The 21774-nt window shown below is 41.7% G+C and overlaps 1 protein-coding gene across 2 annotated transcripts in view; it reads left to right on the top strand.

Moving 5' to 3' along the window:
• The window catches only part of USP10 (ubiquitin specific peptidase 10), a 71969-nt gene that overhangs the window by 3319 nt on the left and 46876 nt on the right, over nucleotides 1-21774 (top strand). For both annotated transcript variants that reach the window (XM_034788173.1, XM_034788175.1), the window contains exon 2: nucleotides 17741-17809. In XM_034788173.1, the coding sequence (XP_034644064.1) occupies nucleotides 17741-17809 (69 nt within the window). The remainder of the gene's footprint in view (nucleotides 1-17740; nucleotides 17810-21774) is intronic.

The raw sequence follows: 21774 nt of genomic DNA, 5'->3' as shown, positions 1-21774 counted from the left end.
CACACAAGTAACTAGAAGGAAAATTTGTAACTTTTTCAGTCTGCTGTCCCCCTTCCAAAAAAAAATTCTAGACTACAGTACTGGTTCAGAGACCTTTTTTTAGAATTGCTACTGCAGTTTGCTTATTTAATGATTTTTGTAGTGTCAGTTTAGGGAGCCTGTTTGTTGCTTAGACACACTGCTACCTCCATTCATGTAACTAGTTCTAAAGTTGAAGAGGGGGGAAAGTGATGCTTTTGCATATAGGTAAAGTATACTGTTCAGTTTCTATTTGTTGTGATACATGTGCAGCATGCTGTGTCATACAAAACAGACAAATCTGTTTGTAATAGAACTTGCTGTCCTTGGGCCATTGGATTATAGTCATTTGTCACTTTAATGCCATTTCAGCAATGTAGATGTTCATTTACAAAGAATTACACATGCTAGAACTGCAGTTTTTCTTCTTAGTGGAAGTGCTTTATTTGTGACCATTTAACATACAATTTAGGATTAAGGAACATTGTACAGAACAAAGGTACTTAATAGTAGAAAAGCCTCATGGCATATTTGATACATTTTAAAATTGGGATTAGAAATCCCTATTTCTGTTCTGTGTAATTACTAGTTTCTTATTTTAGTGAATAGAACTGTACAGACCTTTTGGGTGATATTACCAGTGATGGGTCAGTGTTTTCTGGGGTGGGCGAAGGAAGGGGATAAGGGGTAGAACCTTTCTCTCCCCCCCCGCCCCTTTGTCTAAATACACCTCTACCCTAATATAACACTGTCCTCGGGAGCCACAAAATCTTACCGCATTATAGGTGAAACTGCGTTATATCGAACTTGTTTTGATCCGCCGGAGTGCGCAACTCCTCCCCCCCCCCTCCGAGCACTGCTTTATCGCGTTATATCCGAATTCGTGTTATATCAGGTCGCGTTATATCGGGGTAGAGGTGTAGTATAATAGGGTTATACTGTTTTAGATTACTTAAAAGATATAACTTTGTACAAATCAAAGTTATTAATGTATTCGAAGTTTAACTCTATAGACTTGTTTGTTAAAATTAGTTAAGTTATTGTGCTAATGAAGTGTGTTGATTATTAGATTCAGCAGTGTTAATACCTAGTTTATTTGCATCTGATCTGAACAACGCCATTGTATTTTGGAGTTCTCTACTTCTCTGGTGCTTCAAATAGCCCAAGTTTGTTAACCTTCGGAGTATGCTGTAAGGCCTCTCTTTTTCTCCCTTGCTTATACAGAGATGGGTAAGATTGGGTGATCCTTGGGTGGGAGATTGTCTTGGAGGGGCTTATTAAAATTCTGTTTATACTGTTGTGTATTGTTTTCAGGAATGCATTTTTAAAAGATTGTCAAGGATACCCAGAGCCTACTGTGGATTTTTATTTTGTAGTGTAGGAGAAATTGAAATAAATGTTTAACATTCTGTGAATGTGACACTGGTTGTAGTTATTAATCATGTAAACAGTGATGTAAATTTACATGGGCTTTGTAAATGAAGCATAAGACGTGTTCTTTGTTCCATATAGTTTATAATCTAAGGATGGTGTGGTTGTGGAATCACTGTCATAATATGTATTGTTAAAATTTAATTAACTGGGAATCAATAATAGTTTTCTATTCTGTAGCTATCTTTTATTTTGATAAGTGTTGGGGATTGGCCCAACTATTTTGGAATTCAGATAATAAACTTTAAAAGGATTGCCAGTCTGCAGTTCACTATTGTATCTTGTTACCCTTGCACCTCTGTCTGCTGCCACTAGTTTGAATATTTGGGTAATTCATTTGAATGGATTGTTGTGATCTTCGTGTACAGCACATCATGAAGCTAGGGAAAATTCTTTTAAAGTGGGGAAGAGGATCTGGAGGTCTTCAAAAAGAGGGAGGAGAAGAATGTTATAGGAAAGCTCTCGGTATAAAAAAATATAGTTTCCAAGCTTCCCCTAAAGATAATGTGGGGGGAAACACTTTAAAAAACTTATTAAAAGATTGATTTCCCTCCAATAATAGTGTGCATGGTAGATGCTTTTTAGGGTATTGTTTTGTTGGAACTGGGCTAAATATCCTAGAACCACAATAATAGTGCAGTGTGATCTGTATTCCCTGAGTGCAGTGGAAAGGATTTTTCATTTCGTACATCACTTACAATTTACTGCAGTAATTTTACAAAGTCAGGGCATCTCCTCTTAACTCTTAGTTCTTTTCCCATTGAAATCTACATATTTGTCATGGATTTACCAGCATTATTACCATCCATATTAGAAGTAAAGAAGCTGTACAACCTTCACACACAGAAAAAGAGAACTTATTTGTGGTGGAAATTATGGTGTTGAAAACTCCTGGTGTTTATTGCTCTGCAGACATCAAAACAATTTTCAATCCAAAGCAATACCTATTGAAAAAAGGCCCTTGTTACCATGATGTGTATTTTACCGTTTTGCCATAGGCAGAGCATTGATCTTTACATATTGTGAAACTTAAAGATTGCTTATCCACATCATGCTTTTATTTTTAACAGTTTAACAAAATACTAATACAAACTTATTCAAGGTTTCAAATTCAGTATGTGGTCACCAGAAACTTGCACTTTTGTTTTTCAAGCCACCACATTTTCTTTTGCCCCTGAGGCATAGATCCTGTACTGCAGGATTGAATTCTTGCTACACAAGCACATTTTTACTCTGCCTTCAATTGTTCTTTGGCCAATTGCCTGGCCCAGTACAGGTCTGGAATAGGGGAACAGATTCAGAGCCAGCCTCCCTTCCCGTCTTGCGAGGCAGGAGGTAATGGGAGCAGAACGCAAACAAAGGGAAGTGAGGTGTTTGTAAATTTCTGTATGGCGTAAAAGTACCAAATTATTCCAGAAAAGACATGGGGTGGATTGAAGAGAAAGAGGAAAAATGAATTGCTTAATTTTAAGGTGGAGGTTGGATTTGTTTCAGCTGCCTGCCTAATGATACTTGTTTTACAGTAGCTCTTATAGGCTTCAACCAAGATAGGCACTGTAAACGACAGTGCCCAACTTAAAAAAAAGTTACGATCTGAATAGATGAGCTGCACAAAGGGAGAGGAGAAACAAAGGCATATAGTGGTAAAGTGACTTGTAATACAGCAGGTCAGTGGCTGAATTGGGGATAGAATCTGGATCTCTTTGAGTCTCAGTCCAGTGCCCTATCCACTGGACCATGCTGCCTCTAGTAGTGGTGTCTAATTGGACTGGTAATAAAAGAAAGTGAGAAATAATGCCCCTGTACAATGGAAATCCTCAGTCCCTTTCACGCTTGTCTCCTCCAAAAAAAATGTAACTCATTGCTATTTGAATTTCTGGTGTGTGATCTATTACTATTCATTGAAGTAAAATCCTAACGTAAGGTGTATTGAAAATCAAATGAAAGTTAAATCTTTTAAAATAATTATTTAAATTAGTTGTGCCCTTCCACCCTTGATGAATAACGCTTAAGACAGAAAATAAATATTCATAAATTATTTACATGATCATTTAAACATATTTTTGTATTTGTTTTAGTAGGGAAGAACTAATTTTACTAACAACTTCTTGAGATTAAAAGCAATAACAACAAAAAAATAAAGTACATAATAAAACCATAGAAGAGTGGAGAGGAATAGTCCAGTTTCAAAATATAAAAAGTAAAACTGTAAGAGTAAAATTTGCTTAGTCACCCAAGTCCCATTCTCTGTCTTGGCAAATTTGTGTTCTATTCACAAACAAAATTGGATTATGGTAGTCACCTCTGCTACTTAATAATCCAACTTTGCTAGGGAGCTGCCTATCTAAAGCACCTCCAAAAGAAGAGTTTACCAACCTGAGATACCTTAATGTTGCCAAGAGCCTACTCCCCCAAATTTGCTTTGTTAGTTAGGGTAAAGATAATGAACATGTTACCATGATTAGTACTTGTGGTTATTATATAGAGGCCATAAAGGGTTTTTATTGTCATTGCTGGGGTCTGACTTTAGCTGCAGAATAAAAGTTCCACAGGATTGTTACTGATATCAACCATGAAAGCAGTGTAGTGGAGAGTGCTAATTAAGTTATTCTGAAAGTATTCTTTCAATTGATTTTTCGCTTCATGTAGTTTCCGTCAAAAGCCTTCTTTGGGCTATGGCTGTCATATTGCCTGTTCTTACTTTTTTCATATTCTAAATCTTAAACAGTGCACAAGTACAATTTAAGGCACACTGAGGTTTCATTTTTCATCACCTCTGAGTGGACTAGCAATCAGAATGGATTACGTAGTGCTGACAACACATTCTCTCCAACCTTCCAGTCAGCCAGCTTGGCCTTGCCTATCTCTTCCAACCCAAGTGTGACCAGGGACAACAGTTTGTGATCAGATCTGAGGTTGTCAGACTGACCTCTTTGCTTGTGTGGCCCACATTTTAATACATCCATCTCCTGTTCCTTTACATTTCTGTGGATGACATCCCCTTCGGTTTGTGATGGCATAATATCTGGTGGCTACTACAGCAGTTGCCGACATGGAGAAGTATTATTAGGAAAGTATATCACATTTGAAGTGGTATCTAGTGCCAGTTTAACAGCTGGAAATAGAGCCAGCAGTATGTGTCACTTGGCTTTCTGTGGGCCACCAGCAAGTGCTCCACAGATCACAGCTTGGGAATATCTTGATTGTGCTGGGAAGACTTCAATGTGATCAACTTATTGCACAAGTTGCAGCAACAGTTTGGAGCCACAAGTGTTTAAGCAAGACTTTGCACACCATGCTTTGTACATTGAAAGTGCTTCATAATGACTTTTTGCGTGATAGCCACTGTTTAAAATGTTAGGTTGTATATTAATTGTAGGCATTTTCTCATCTAATGAAGGCCAGAAAATAACTCTCCTAAAATCAGTTTAAGCACAAGGTTCAACACATCCCATATACTTCAGGAGCAATCAAAAGTGGGACGTACTGATTGTTGGCAAGCACGAAATCGGAAAAAAAGTTCTTATTCACTGAAGCCTTGTTAGTTTAGTTAGTATCCTCCAACTACTTGAACTAGTGTGTAAGTAACAATGTGAGTGATTCTTGTACGGAAATATCTGCAGATTTTACTAGGAGTTTTTTTTTTAAAGTGGATTTGAAACCACACAGGAGAAAACACTAGTCACACCAGTACTCTATTCCATTAATGTGCTGGTTAATATGTACTGTTTCTAAGTGAGGACTATGCTGACTTCACAGTAGTAAGATTAAAATCTCCAGAAATCTGATTTATGGTTTTGGAGCATTGTGGCTATTTTACCACTAATAGCATTTTAGAGTTCACCATCATTGTAAGTTCATTTAGTTTCAGAGGAAAGGAAGAGAAGTTAAACTTGATGAAGATGATAAACTGAGTTGTCTCACATTTCCAAAATCTAGTCTTCTCCACTCTTATATTCTTATTGGAATGTTCAAAAGGGACTAAAAAGATTTCAAGACAAATAAATTGCTATAAGAAAAACAAAGGAAGAGTTTGTCAAAAAGTTACAAAATAGTTAGGCCTTCTGCACTACAATGTTAGGTAGATATAAGTCACTTTGTGTCAATCTATTTGTGCATGTGTCTACGCTCAAATTTGTCTCCAGCCGATGTAAGGGGCTTTTACAGCAAGGCAGTAAAACCACCTTCCTGAATGGCATAGAGCCATGGTCAACCTACTGAGGTTGATACAGTGAACGTATAGGCTGCATAACCTGTGGACCCTACCTGTCCTCCAGCAGATGTCCCACCATGCCCCCATTCCCTGTGACAGTGATCATTCTGGTCACATTTTTAAACTCGTCTGCCCAGGGGCTAGAGACTGGAAATTGCTCCCTCTTTAAGTTCCTTTAAGTTTTTGAAATGTTTCAGAGTAACAGCCGTGTTAGTCTGTATCCGCAAAAAGAAGAATAGGAGTACTTGTGGCACCTTAGAGTCTAACAACTCTGAGAGGCCTCTCAGAGTTGGTAAGACAACTCCCACCTGTTTATGCTCTCTGTATGTGTGTATATATATCTCCTCAATATATTCCATTCTATATGCATCCGAAGAAGTGGGCTGTAGTCCACGAAAGCTTATGCTCTAATAAATTTGTTAGTCTCTAAGGTGCCACAAGTACTCCTGTTCTTTTTACAAGCAGGTTGTACAGGGAATGCAGGCGAAGGGGTATGACAGGTATCAGTAGCAATGTTGTGTGAATGCGAAGGAGTTCTGTCACGATGCCACGTAGATCTCGTGCTGTGCTGCAGACCTGCCACTTCTATAAGGAACTGCATGCCGTACTTGGCAGAGACCCCAGTCGCACCCTGCAGAGCACTGTGGATATGTTGGAAGACTCTGAGACAGAGACTCCTGCCATGAACAGCCAGGGCTGGGGTGGGAGAAGATGCGGCGGGGGACTCCAGCCATGCAACGAGCCAAGACTTATTTGAGACTCCTCCACAGTTTAGCCAGTCCTGCCAGGCAGGTGCAAATGAGCCTGATGAAGGGGAAAGGAACTCTGGTAATTCTGTGCATGCATTTTTCCTTATAGTATTTAAATGTAAAGATGATGCCCATCCACATGTTAACAAGACAAAGGTATCAAATTTTTATTCTTTTACTTTTACAAGAAGAGGTAGAGGAACCACAAAGAGAAGTAGAGTTGGCATCTGTTTTTCATTCCCCTTTTGAGTTAGGTAGGGCCAGGAGAATGTGAAGCTGGTTATGTACATAGGGATATTCCTTTTATCTCTTGAGAGATCTTGATTAAACTTTCATGTAGATACTCTTCATTTTTCCCCCCAAAGGTTACTAGGAATGTCTACCTTATTTCTTCCTCCTCAGTAGGATAGTTTCTCACCACTCTGCAGTGTTTGGCTGGCAACATTGCAGTAAACGGGCTAGCAGCATATGGGGCCTGGCAACTTTGGGGTGCCAGTAGCAGCTGCGTTCTAGGTGCCTTTGTCACCCTCGGGAGTGGGAGATCAGCTAAAATCACCACCACGTATGAAAAACAGTGCCAATATTCAGTGCCATTGCCCTATACTCATACCCATGCAATAGGGACCAAAATTTTATAGCTTCATGTAATAGAAAATCCTTCCCCACGTTCCCCTTGCTGTTGGGAGACATACTCATCATGGCTGGGGCTGGAGAGCAGTGCTGTGTTGAGTTGTTCCAAAACTGAAGTGTCAATAAGCATTTCTTATTAAAATTGTTTATGGAAATAAGGGAAAGGAGTTTTGAAACTTTCCCCTTTCCCTTGCGGCTGTAAATCCAATGGTACGTATGTCTGTTTTTATCAGCAGCTTCTGGCGTGGCTGCCTTGAGGGGTGCCCCCTCTAGAACGCCTGGCCCTGAGGATGAGAAAGAAGAGGACTAGGGAGGACGTGTTCTGTGAGAGTCTGAAAGCCAGTGAGTGCTGCATCGAACTGTAAACTAAGGACTTGGAGGGCCAGTATGACTGACAGTATGGAGAAAGACAGGACAGGAAAAAGACCTAGGAGTCCCAGCAAGACAAGGAGAGCAAGATGCACCAGGACATAATGGGGCTTCTAAGGCAGCAGACCCAACTGCTGCAGACATTGCTTGGCCTGCAGGTCCAAAAATCCTCGACTCTCCACCCTCTGCTGTTCTTGGAGTACTCCGTGCTTGCTGCTCCCTAACCACTCAACTTCACATATGGGATCCTGGGGTGCATTCTTATCCCTACCACTCCACTCTGGAGGACTTCAAGGAAAGCCACAGCTTCACATACACTGACCTGTGAGAACCACAACTGGTGCATGTGTAGCCACAACAGGCTACCTTTGTGTACTCAGATGAACACATGCCCACTTCTTTTCTAATTTTAAATTTTCACTGTGTTCAGTTATGTTAAAAACTTGTATAACATTGGCTGTGGTTTTTGTTTTTTTTGCACATTGATTTTTCTGCACTTTTCCCCACTCTATAAAATTCTATTTTTGGATAATCAAATTATCTTTTTAGTTCACAACAGATATTGCAGAATGCATAGAAGTGGTCAAAGGAAACAGTAAATACACACTGAGCACCACAGAATTCATAGCTTCAGGAAAACACCCAGCAATGTTTTGTAAACGTACAGCAAGCACCCCAGAATTCTTAGCAGCACTCAAAGCTCCAGGTTCAGAAAACACTCCAGCATAGAACATTACTGTGGCTGACCATTAAAGTGCTCTTCCAAAGCCGCCCTCAACTGCATAGCTCCATGTTGAGCTCTTGTAATGCCCCTTGTGTCTGGCTATTCCAAGTTAACAGACAGCTTCTCCACTTCCACCCTAGTGGCAGTGTTCCCCCCTTTGCCTCACACACATTATTCAGGAGACAACATGTAGCTATAACCATTGGTCTCTTTTTCTCCCTGAGATCCAGTCTAGTGAGTAAACACTGTTAGCGACCCTTCAGTTTACCAAAAGTACATTGAACAGTCATTCGGCACCTGCTGAGCTAATAGTTAAATCTTTCCTTGGTACTCTCGAGATGACCAATGTAGGGCTTCATGAGAAAGGGGTAGGCTGGGTCCCCCAGAGTCACTATTGGCATTTGATTATTGCCAGTGGTAATCTGATGGTTGGGGAATGTGTCTCTGCTTGCAGCTTTCTGAACAGTCCTGTATCTTTAAAGATGCGTGCATCATCCACTTTCCCGAGCAGCCACCAGTGTTTGCATAACCATAGAAAAGTAGCATTTTCTGTTGATGTACTCTGAGGCAAGGTGGGCTGGATCAAAAATTAGGGGTATGCATGCTATGCTAACCTAATTGCCTTCTATGATGAGATAATTGGCTCTGTGGATGAGGGGAAAGCAGTGGACGTGTTATTCCTTGACTTTAGCAAAGCTTTTGCTGGCAAGAATACTGTGGGAGACCATCAAGTTAAAGAAGGATGAATGAACTATAAGGTGGATAGAAAGCTGGCTAGATCATCAGGCTCAACAGGTAGTGATCAATGGCTCCACGTCTAGTTGGCAGCCGGTATCAAGCGGAGTGCCCCGAGGGTTGGTCCTGGGGCCAGTTTTGTTCAGTATCTTCATTAATGATCTGGAGGGTGGCGTGGCTTGCACCCTCAGCAGGTTTGCAGATGACACTAAACTGGGAGGAGTGGTAGATACGCTGGAGGGTAAGGATAGGATACAGAGGGACCTAGACAAATTAGAGGATCGGGCCAAAAGAAATCTGATGAGGTTCAACAAGGATAAGTGCAGAGTCCTTCACTTAGGACGAAAGAATCCCATGCACTGCCACAGACTAGAGACCGAGCGGCTAGGCAGCAGTTCTGCAGAAAAGGACCTAGGGGTTACAGTGTACGAGAAGCTGGATATGAGTCGACAGTGTGCCCTTGTTGCCAAGAAAGCTAACGGCATTTTGGGCTGTATAAGTAGGGGCATTGACAGCAGATGGAGGGATGTGATCATTCCCCTCTATTTGGCATTAGTGAGGCCTCATCTGGACTCCTGTGTCCAGTTTTAGTCCCCACACTACAAGAGAGATGTGGAAAAATTGGAAAGAGTCCGGCGGAGGGCAACAAAAATGATTAGGGGGCTGGAGCACATGGCTTATGAGGAGAGGCTGAGGGAACTGGGATTATTTAGTCTGCAGAAGAGAAGAATGAGGGGGGATTTGATAGCTGCTTTCAGCTACCTGAAAGGGGGTTCCAAAGAGGATGGATCTGTTCTCAGTGGTAGCAGATGACAGAACAAGGAGTAATGGTCTCAAGTTGCAGTGGGGGGAGGTTTAGGTTGGATATTAGGAAGAACTTTTTCACTAGGAGGGTGGTGAAGCACTGGAATGGGTTACCTAGGGAGATGGTGGAATCTCCTTCCTTGGAGGTTTTTAAGGTCAAGCTTGTCAAAGCCGTGGCTGGGATGATTTAGTTGGGGATTAGTCCTGCTTTGAGCAGGGAGTTAGACTGGGTGACCTCCTGTTGTCCCTTCCAACCCTGATATTCTGATTCTATCTGTTGCCTTACCATAGTTTGGGAACCCCATTGCTCACATCCATCTGTGTCTTGCACATTGCTGAGAGTCACAATCCTGCATATCCATGTTAATCGTCTCCTGCTAACTACTCACATGACAATGGACACCACAGTGAATTTTCCAACTCCAAAATTATTTCCCACTGACTGGTAGCAATTTGATGATTCAAGCTTCCAGAGTGTGATCGTCACTCATTTCTCCACTTTCAATGTAGCTGTTATGAAGGTATGTCTGTGCTGAAGGGCTGGGGCGAGCTCGGGGCACTGTTTCAGACATTTGGCCTTTCACATTCAGAATTTATGCACCTATGTCTTGTCATCCCAAATATGCATCATGATGCGATCCCACCAATCGGTTCTCATTTCTAGGGCCCAGAAGTGGCGCATCACCATTTGCAGCTGTGCCAGAATGCCACCAACAATCTTGAATTGTTTTTCACTGTGTCCCTCAGCAAACTGTCCTAGAAGAAATCCTCATAGCCCAAGTTGTTGAAATCCTTCCTGAAGGTCTACAAACACAGGAGAATTGTGTGTCCTGTATTTGCAACATTTATGATAATAGCCCAGAACTCTGTGGGCTCCATGCTTGTCCGGGATGGTAGAGACCAAAAAGTCTTGTCCAGGTTTGTGGGACTGTCAGTGTTTAACAAATAGGCATTCACAACATGTTTAGGGGAGAAAGAATCCCAGATCTGCTATTAGACTGTGTAATTTTCTCCCAAGGGAAGTAGTAAAACCCCCATCATTCGGGCCATTTAAAATTGGACAAAGCATTTGTAAATGCACATTAGTAAATGTGCAGTAGATAATGATACTGCACTGACCATAAGATAAGAAGTTTATTAGATTATTTAAGCCATTTTAAAGTTCTTTTTATTAGTTAAATAAAACTACCATGAAAGTGCTAGGTACATAAGAGGAAAAACAAGTTTATCAAAACATGTTTGCATTTAAAACTAACGTACGTAGTTAAATAAAAGAAGTATTATGTGTAATGACTGAATTGGACTGATGTTTCTGGTCACCACATCCTTCAGGATTTTAGAATTGGTAGATCTCATCTTCTCACACCTTGTTTTTATTCATAGGATGAATAGGAAGAAGGAAAATAAGCTTTCCTGCTTTTTCAACTTCCAGTTGGTTTCTCAGTTTTGAGTGAACTAGTTGTTGAACTGAACTAGTTGAATAAAATGAGGAAATGAGGAAAATGATCTCTCTCTACCTGCAGAGCAGGTTACTGTAATCTAAAGTTGGTTTAGCACTTCCACAAACTCTGGTTCTAGGTGCTTTGCCAGTGACTTTCACCAGTTCAGTGGTGTAACTTTCTTTAAAACTTCAGCAGAGCAAACAGATACAGTTTGAATGTTTTTATTTAATTTAAATTATATTAATAGGTTATAGTAATGTTAGACCTCAACATAGGCTGTCATAATATCAAATTTAATTTTAAATAGTCTTTTTTTTAAAAAGAGAGATGCATTTTATTAAAATTGGGATTTTAAAAATTGCCTTTGCAACCTGTATTTGCCCCAGGGTGCGTATACATTATGGTACTGTTTAATTACATGGTCCTGTACTATTTTTTCCCCTCAGAACTGCTTCCTTGTTCGAAGCAGAGATTCGCTGGTGTTCACTTAATGAGCAGTCTATGCAATATTTTGTTTTATCCTCATTGTTCAGTGTGTGGCTCCATGGCTTATTCACTGTACACGATTCAAACCCTGCTCTGGAGATATTAATTGCCTCATGGGCCTTTTTTTATGGCCCTCAACATTATAGTTTCTAAGTACTTTTCAAACATTAACTTATTTTCTAAACACCCTAGTGAGATGAGAGAGTGGCATTATGTCCATTTTGCAGATGAGGAACTGAGGCACAGAAGCTAAGGTTAGAAATTTCCATGAATTCAGAATGCCCAATTTGAAACATCTAGGACCTGATAACCTAGCATTTATATAGTGCTTCATTTGTTCAAAGCACAGTTCCCATTGATTTCAGTTACTGCTGTGAATATTGTGCACTTCTGTAAATCAGACCCCAGGATATCAAGTTGGATACCCAACAATGTGGCAGAGGCAGGGACAGAATCCAGTTCTCCAGGGCAGCATTCAGTTGCCTTAACTATCAGACTGTACGTTTGTTTTTCTGCAATCCCCTGCTTCCTTCACTAGATGCCTTCCAGCATCTGCTACGGATGAGGCAGGGGTGCTTCCTTCATGTCGCAAACCTGATTCATCCCCAAAGTAAGTCTGTCTTGTCATAAGAATGGCCCTACTGGGTCAGACCAAAGGTCCATCTAGTCCAGTATCCTGTCTTCTGACAGTGGCCAGTGCCAGGTGCCCCAGAGGGAATGAAAAGAACAGATAATCATCAAGTGGGGGGAGGGATAGCTCAGTGGTTTGAGCATTGGCCTGCTAAACCCAGGGTTGTGAGTTCAATCCTTGAGGGGCCCATTTAGGGATCTGGGGCACAAATCTGTCTGGGGCTTGGTCCTGCTTTGAGCAGGGGGTTGGACTAGATGATCTCCTGAGGTCCCTTCCAACCCTGATATTCTATGATCTATGATCTTCTAAGTGATCCATCTCCTGTCGCTCATTCCCAGCTTCTGGCAAACAGAGGCTAGGGACACCATTCCTGACCTATCCTCCATGAATTTATCTAGTTCTTTTTTGAATCCTGTTATGGTCTTGGCCTTCACAACATCTTTTGGCAAGGAGTTCCACAGGTTGACTGTGCATTGTGTGAAAAAATACTTCCTTTTATTTGTTTTAAACCTGCTGCCTATTAATTTTATTTGGTGACTCCTAGTTCGTGTTATGAGAAGTAGTAAACAGCACTTCCTTATCTACTTTCTCTACACCAGTCATGATTTTATAGACCTCAATCATATCTCCCCTTAGCCGTCTCTTTTCCAAGCTGAAAAGTCCCAGTCGTCTTAATCTCTCCTCATACAGAAGCTGTTCCATACCCCTAATCATTTTTGTTGCCTTTTTCTGAATCTTTTTCCAATTCCAATACATCTTCTTTGAGATGGGGTGACCACATCTACACACAGTATTCAAGATGTGGGCGTACCATGGATTTATATAGAGGCAACATATTTTCTGTCCTATGATCTATCCCTTTCTTAATTATTCCTAGCATTCTGTTCGCTTTTTTGACTGCCGCTGCACATTGAGTGGATATTTTCAGAGAACTATCCACAATGACCCCAAGATCTTTCTTGAGTGGTAACAGCTAATTTAGACCCCATCATTTTATATGTATAGTCGGGATTATGCTTTCCAATGTGCATTACTTTGCATTTATCAACATTAAATTTCATCTGCCATTTTGTTGCCCAGTCACCCAGTTTTGAGAGATCCTTTTGTACCTCTTCTCAGTCTGCCTGGGTCTTAACTATTTTTAAGAATTTTATATTATCTGCAAATTTTGCCACCTCACTGTTTACCCCTCTTTCCAGATCATTTGTGAATATGTTGAATAGGATGGGTCCCAGAACAGACCTCTGGGGGACACCACTATTTATTTACCTCTCTCCATTCTGAAAACTGACCATTTATACCTACTTTGTTTCCTATCTTTTAACCACTTAGCAGTCCATGAGAGCACCTTCCCTTTTATCCCATGGTAGCTTACTTTGCATGAGAGCCTTTGGTGAGGGACCTTGTCAAAGGCTTTCTGAAAATCCACTGAATGGGGCAGGTATCCTGTGGAAAAAAATAGTATGTGATTGCTTTATGATAATCTTTCATTATGTATGCCCAATAAGTGGGCAGAATTAAGGTTTCCCAAGTATCTTTAATTCTGGCATTTCCTATCTTTCCTAAAGTGATTGACTTTAAAACCGTAATTTTTTAAAACACTTATTTATATAATTTCCATGTTTAAAAAAAAAAGATCTTACACTATATGGCATCATATTGACACATGGGGCATCAGCAGGGAAGTAATGTTTAGATTCAGTGAGCAGACCTCTGTCTTTTGAATTATGACTGTTAGTAAGTTGTCATTTTCTGTGTGGAGTAGTACCGAAGGGGACGTAGGCAGAATGCAGTTTGCCAGAGGGTTTCACAATATTTACCGACAGCAGAGGAATGGTGAGATTCAGGAATCCATCCAAGTCTCTGGAGGGGAGAGTTTTCTCTAGTAGTCAGACTCTTGTGCCTGTTCCCCCAGAAGCACACCACCTGCCCCAACCCCTCCAGCCAGTCCCCTCCCAGTCCTGTCTGCTTTCCTACCACTGGGTCCTTGTGCCAGTCTCCTTGACCTTTGGGAGAAGATTGCAGAGTACCTCCATGAAAGTTTCCTTGAGATCTCTCAGAAGGATTCAAGGGACATCCCTGTGTACATAAACTGCTCTACATGGCTCCCCCTTGCCTAACTCTAGAGGGAAGTGAAAAGCAGATAACAACACTACCTCTTTTGTTGTACTGCTACCTCTTCTAGTATAAGTAAATTAATGAAAAGTTGATAGCTGTGTCTTCTTAAATGGGGGGCACCATCAGTACATCATTGTTATGGGAAGTACAATTACACACTTACTGAGGTTCTTCAGTACCATGCTCGACTGCCAGGACCAACTGGACTGCAGAGGAGTCTGAAACAGGTTCTGGCTTGCAGCGTAGCTGGGCACACTAGTCAGATCTCCCCTGTCCTCTTCCACCTCCTCATCCTTGCTGTTCATGCCTGGGTCCTATGACTCAGCTTTCTTGAAGGTATCCATGGTGGTCTGCAGGGTGGTAGTGGGGTCTCTGCCAAGTATGGCATGCAGGTCTAAGTTTTGGTACCAGATCAACTGTTGGCCTCCCTGGCCTTCTGACATGCTAACACAGTTCCTTCACTTTCATGTGGCACTGCTGCTAGTCTCTGTTGTACCCTTCTGCATCCCCCTTGCAATCTGCTCAGAAATGTTCACTTTTCTGTAGCTTGTCCGTAGCTGTGCATGCACAGCTTCTTCTCCCCACAGGCTCAGGAGATCCAGTATCTCCTGTCTACTCCAAGCTGGACCAGATATGGATCACGTAGCTGGCATGGTCAGCTGGGCAGTTGCATACAACAGTGGAGAGCTGCTAGGTGTGGTCACCAAGATGGACAAGCAGGAAAAGGTATTTTAAAAATTGGCAAGGCTTAAAGGAGGGGTTGGGGGGCTTCTAGTTTCCATGACCACTGGTCTGTGGATTTCATAATTGTGACCCGGGTGGTCAGTGTCTGGCACTGAGACAGCTGCTTGGAGGATTGTTTGGGTCAATGTAAGTAATGCAGTTTCTACAGTCTTGCTGCGTCAACCTCAGTACCTCAACTGTGGCTCAGCTGTGTATCTGCACCTAAAAAGTCTCAAAAACAAATCATGATTCAGCAAATGTTTTTGTTAGGAACATTTTTGGTAGATGTTAAATGCGGTGTTTTAAGTGTAGGCCTACCCTAAGATCTATGGAGCAATTCTCTGAAATATGTCTTAAGGGTTCTGTTCTTTAGGTGTTAAGTGATGCTTTTGGGTGTTGAATAGCTGATATATAGCAGCTGCTTAAAGAATCCTTCAAGGACTTAATGTTTTTATGGTCTCATACATTGGTCTTTAACGTCAAGCTGATAAATTACTTTATGTATATAAGGTGCCACAGGACTCGGTCACTTTTTACTGATCCAGACTAACACGGCTACCCCTCTGATACTTTATGTATATAGTTTATGATCTTGTGATTGTTTTGGTCTTGAGAAAAATAGTTTTATGTATGGCCTTTGTGTGAAGTATTGAGAACTGAAGATATTTGTATGTACACCCCTACCCCGATATAACGCGACCCGATATAACACAAATTCGAATATAACGCAGTAAAGCAGTGCTCGGGGGGGGGGAGGGGCTGCGCACTCCAGCAGATCAAAGCAAGTTTGATATAACGCGGTTTCACCTATAACACATTAAGATTTTTTGGCTCCCGGGGACTGCGTTATATCGGGGTAGAGGTGTATACCAGTTTTATGTTTAGAAATATTTTTAATCAGGTTCTTGTAAGACTCCAAGTTCAAAAATGTTAAATCTTATGCATATTTTTGCAATTGCTTGGAGCTGCAGCTTAAACTTCCTTTTTTTAATTACTAGCGTATCCACCTATTGTTTCTTTAAGGAAAGGAAACTGAGTTAAAAATATAAAATGCAATAGGGCTATATAACCTACCACAACCCAGCCTTTGATTTTATAGATGAAACAGCCGCTCACATTTTTAACTCTCAGATAACTTTTTATGTAACACAACTCCAGACTTGGATATGTACATCTCCGTATGGCCAAGAGGATTTATCTTGAGCAAGGGTAGGCGTTGGTACCGTTGTTGTTGTTCATCTGGGTTTTCTGAGGGAGGCGTGGATGATGTGGGAGAGTTTCACTGTTGCCATTGGAAGTTGTTGACGAAAAGCACCTAGTCATATTCTTTGTGGCAAAACCACCCTTTTTTTTGGGCCCTCTCTGGCCATCATCAACAATTTCTGTGACTACTTTGTCTGATGCATTGTATTCTCTTATATTTCTAGACATTGAAAACTAGTCTTTTCCAGTCCTCTGCCTATTTCCTCAGTTTATTCAAATTCTCAGTCTATTTTTTAACAATCTATACTGTGCCAATGACCTTACTTTGCATCATGTGTATATTTTGACACCATTCAACTAGTTCCACTTCCTAAGTCATAGTATACACTACCAACTTATGTCGGTATAACTGTGTCGCTCAGGGGTGTGGCTCTAACCCCCGCGTAGATAGCACTATGTCTCACGTTGACATAGCAACTGCCTCTTGGAAGGTGGAGTATCTAAGCCAGTGGGAGAAGCTCTCCCATTGGCATAAATCAGGGGTCAGCAACATTTGGCACGCGGCTCGCCAGGGTAAGCACCCTAGCGGGCCGGGCCAGTTTATTTAATAATAATAATGGAGATATCCTATCTCCTAGAGCTGGAAGGGACCTTGAAAGGTCATCAAGTCCAGCCCCCTGCCTTCACTAGCAGGACGAAGTACTGATTTTGCCCCAGATCCCTAAGTGGCCCCCTCAAGGATTGAACTCACAACCCTGGGTTTAGCAGGCCAGTGCTCAAACCACTGAGCTATCCCTCCCCTACCAGCTGATGCGGCAGGTTTGGCCCGAGACGGCGAACCGCGGCCAGTGGGGGCTGCGATCGGCCGAACCTGCCACGTAGGTGGTAAATAAACTGGCCCGGCCCGCTAGGGTGCTTACCCTGGCGAGCTGTGTGCCAAACGTTGCCGACCCCTGGCATAGATAGCGTCTTCACTAAGCGCTACAGTGGCGCAGCTGCAGCACTGTAAGTGTAGACAGGTCCTAAGTCTCTGAATAGGATTGGACCCAGCACTGAGCCTTATGAAACCCAATTTGTTAGACAGTTCCATGGGGATTTTATGTCATTTACTATGTGAATTTTCTGTAAATTCGAAATTAATCTTCCTTTTTTAACATTAAGACCTGTAGTGATGGGGGCCTTCTGTAAAACTGTCAGTGTATACTAGAGTTCCAGTTACTAGTGGGCATTTTAAGAAAAAGCTTGTTGAAGACAAGGCTATAAAAATTAAGTAACTTGCTCAGGGCAACAGAAAGGAATCTGAAAGAGAGCAGGGATGCAAAGATAGTAGTTTTAGTTCCCATTGTCGCACACAAACCTTTAAAATGTCGCTGCTCCTTTTAAAAATAAATCATTCTACCTTGAATTTGCTATTGAGACAAAGTGTAAATCTTGATATAACAATGTGTTTTCTTTTTTGTTTAGTATATCTTTGGGGAGTTCAGCCCTGATGAGTTTAATCAATTTTTTGTGACTCCTCGATGCTCTGTTGAGGTAAGAACTATGTTTCAGTGTTTTACCTGAAGATGATGTGATGCATATTGTTTTACACAAATGTAGTAGGTTTATTAGTATATAAAATTAAAAATACAATAATCAATGTTGTTTTTATTGTTCACTTGTGAATTAACAAAATTCAGTTGTTCACCGTAGAGCTCCTTGGAATATAATTTCAATTTGCATTCATATTGATCGCACACTAGTTGCTCACTCCTGCAGTTCTTTTCCTGTCCAGCTATATGGCAGCTATAGTCCCTGTTAAGCAATGATCTCTTGTTCTGTCTTTACTCAACTCTAGAGTCAGTGACTGAAATGTGGAGAGAAGGATCCTGGCTTCTTCTTTCTCCCTTCCTCATTGCTGGAATATCTGCAATTGTAGTGATTGCATGCAGGAGTTGGAAAGAAAGATCTGCTCAATGGAGTGAGCAGCTCTCCTTAATTAACTTTTCAGTGGTGGACTTAGTATCAACTTTCTCAGCAACATTCCTGTTTGTAGGTGAGATCCCAGATCTCTTGAGCCAAAGAGGAAGAGTAGAGCTCTCACTACAGTGCCTGATGTGGCTTTCTGCCTCCTGGTAGCAGTTATCCGGAGTAGATCCCAGGCTTTGTACTCTTTGGACTCATACCGCAGGTAGCACTGGAGAGTGGAAGGGAGGTATCCATTGGGTCCTGTAGGAAGGACCAAGAACCTCCAAGATCCCTATATGACCAAACCTGGCCTAAAGGTAAAGGTCATGAAGAACAAAACTGAGAAAGTGGTAAATACTTTAAATATTCACTTCTCTCCTCTGACCCTCTTCTTCTCCCCAACACAAAACAAACCCTCAACTGCATGTATATGGGAGGAAAATCCCCCCCTCCCCCCGAATGAATATATTTATAAAGTAAGCTCTGTTGTCTGTCATTATTGTGTTTTACTAAGGTTCTACTGTGGTAGTTTGATTTTTAAGTTCTTTGTGGCATACAGAAATTCACTACCTCATTGCCTTTCAAGTTCATGGGTGTATAGCGAACAACCCCAGTAGCTTTTCATATTGGTTGCATGAGGAATGTGAAGGATACTAGAAGAGGATGAGGAAAAATAGGTTGGAAGAAGACATGCAAAGGATAGGGGGAGGAAAACAAAAAAAGGGGAGGCAAGGCCAGCATGAAGAGAACTTAACAGGTAGGTAGTGACGTCCTGCTTTTGTGAGTAAGTTAAAGCTATATAAAAATGTTTCTACTGCCAACAGACTGGAGAAAACAAATGATTTGCTGGATTCACAAACACCAAAGAGTTTGTCCTTTTACCACAAAAACAAGTTTTAGTTTAAAATATAGTTTCCACAGTGTTGGAGGACACCAGCCTGGAGTGATGGATGACTGTCTCTTCTGTGAAGACTGGGCAGGAGTACAAAATGTTTGTTTCTGGCCTAATCTACTACTTCCTCCACCTTAGAGCACACTAGCAGGAGCAATATTCCTGTATCCTTGTCAGTAGGTGGATAGACAGAATAAAGGGAAACATATAGTGCCTTTTGCTACAAGCTAGTTATGAAGTTGACTTATGCACATGATTGGTACACCAAACTCTGCTCCAAAAAAAAAAAAAAAGTTATCAGGACTTCCTTGCTTCTCTCTCCAAGCTTCTTGGTTGGAGGTGAGAGCGCCTCCAAAGGGGTAAGAAAAAATATGCACTCTCCTCTGCTTTCATTTTGAGCCCTTGATAGCTCTTATGGCTTGCTAATATCTTAAATCAGGCCTTTTTATATTGTCCTGAAGTTTAAGTGTGCAAAACATAACCCCGGCATTGTGCTCCAAATTTGGCCCTTTAAAACTCTCCCTCAAAGCTGCCTTTTCATGCTTAAGTTTACTGAAAAAGTATGGGAGTATCTTCTAAGGACTCTGGCTAAAGAAGGAGCAGAAATGATCATCAGGGCTCCTGGTGAAGTATCTGAAGCCTTAGTGCACTGATAGCCCCGGGGTTTGCAAGATTTAGCTGACTTATGTTGGAACGGTGATTTCGTCAGTGTGCTCACCATCACTTGGAGTGATAAGCAAAGCGCATTCTGTTAGGACAGAGGAAACTGATGCTTAGAGAGGCCCAACGAGGCAGTCGTGAAGAAGCTTATATGTGGGGTAGAGTGTGAGTAACCCAAACTAGTGATGTGTCCTTTATCAGCTGCCTTCAACCCTCCATTGTGCCACTTGTCTCCTGCACGTCACTGTATGCCTTCTCCACTCATCCCATGAAATTAAATAAGGTATCCTAATTTTGAGGAACCCCAATTTATTGAAAATCAGGTCATTTAAGTCATGAGATAATTTCCTGTTGTATGTAGTTTTACTCTGGGTGGTAGTGAATCATTGCAAACTACTGATGGTGTGTAGTGAGGGAAATAATTAGGAATAATTTAGAATGGGAGTATCTTCTAAGGACTCTGGCTAAAGAAGGAGCAGAAATTATCATCAGGGCTCCTGGTGAAGTATCTGAAGCCTTAGTGCACTGATAGCCCTGGGGTTTGCAAGATTTAGCTGACTTATGTTGGAATGGTGATTTCGTCAGTGTGCTCACCATCACTCGGAGTGATAAGAAAATTTCATAATTTAAAACCACCCAAATTTTATCTTCTTTCTTTCCAAATAAAGTGTTGCATTTTCTTAAACCTCTTTTAAAATTAGTGACAAAGAAGATAAAAGCATTAATCATAAACCTTAATGTAAATCACAACTGAACATAGACTTTTGCAAAGCAAATCTGTTTTGCCTTGACCATGGAAGGAATGTGGGCTGAGCATGAATGAATTGCAAAAATGCAGTAAAACTAAAATCTTTCAGCACTTCATTGAGAACTATGACTTTCTAACCATAAATCATCTTGGATTCTTTTGATAATACAAAGATGAATTTTCAAACTTGGGTGCATACAGATAAGTACCGTATATACTTGATCATAAGTCGGTTCATTTATAAGCCGACCCCCACGAGATGGATAAGTAAAAATGGAAAATTTTTATGACCCGTTCATAAGCCGACCCTATAATTCAGGGGTCGGCAAACTTTGGCTCCCGGGCCATCAGGATAAGCCGCTGGCGGGCTGAGATGGTTTGTTTACCTCAAGCGTCCGCAGGCATGGAGTTAAACCTAAGTAAACAGTGTCCCAGTGCGCCAGCTGCTTACCCTGATGGGCCAGGTCAGTGGAGTAACCCCTGTGACCACCCCCCACATGACCCCACCCCTAGCCGAGGACCCCCACACTCTCCCCATCCCATCCCTTCCTACCTTATTTGGGGAGGACCAGGGGAGGATGTCTCTGGCCTGGCTGGAGTTGCTCTGGCGGGCCAGACTGGGCGGCGCGGCCGCAGCATGTTCCAGCGGGCCGGGCGGCGTGGCCACAGCCTGCTCTGGGGGGTGGGGCCGAGCGGCACCGCTGCAGCCTGCCAGCCCCGGAGCTGCAGCTGCTTCGGAGGCTGGGGGGAGAGCAGTGTGGCCAGAAGCAGAGAGATTTTGGCCCCGCCTCTTCCCTTCTGGCTCTGCTGGCTATGCTGCCCCTCCTTGCTTCCTCTGTTGGCGGGGAGGGGCTGAGTCCCACCTCTCCCTCTCTATCCCCGTTCATAAGCTGACCTCCTTCTCTGGTGCTTCCCTTTTTTACAAAAAAAAAAAAAAAAAAAAAAAAAAGGCTTATGAACGAGTATATATGGTACCTAAATCTGTCATTACAAATCTAAGTGCAGGTTCAGATACTTAAATCAACATTTGGGAGCTTAAAATTAGGCACTTAAATATATTTTAGGCATGTAAGTTTGAAAATTTAGACATAGAGGTTACTTTACTAAAACCTTCATAATAGCTTGAACAACATGAGCATTGCCTTGAAAGTAACTACATCAGATATTTTGACTTTAATTTAATATTTTTAATGTGAGTGAGACATTGTTTACTCTTTTATTTGACTGCGGAATAGAATTTGAACATCTGTC

Source organism: Trachemys scripta, chromosome 13, assembly GCF_013100865.1.
Source record: "Trachemys scripta elegans isolate TJP31775 chromosome 13, CAS_Tse_1.0, whole genome shotgun sequence".
Classification (NCBI taxonomy): Eukaryota; Metazoa; Chordata; order Testudines; family Emydidae; genus Trachemys; species Trachemys scripta.
The sequence above is the reverse complement of the archived record's forward strand: the minus strand, read 5'-3'. Positions and strand labels throughout refer to the sequence as shown.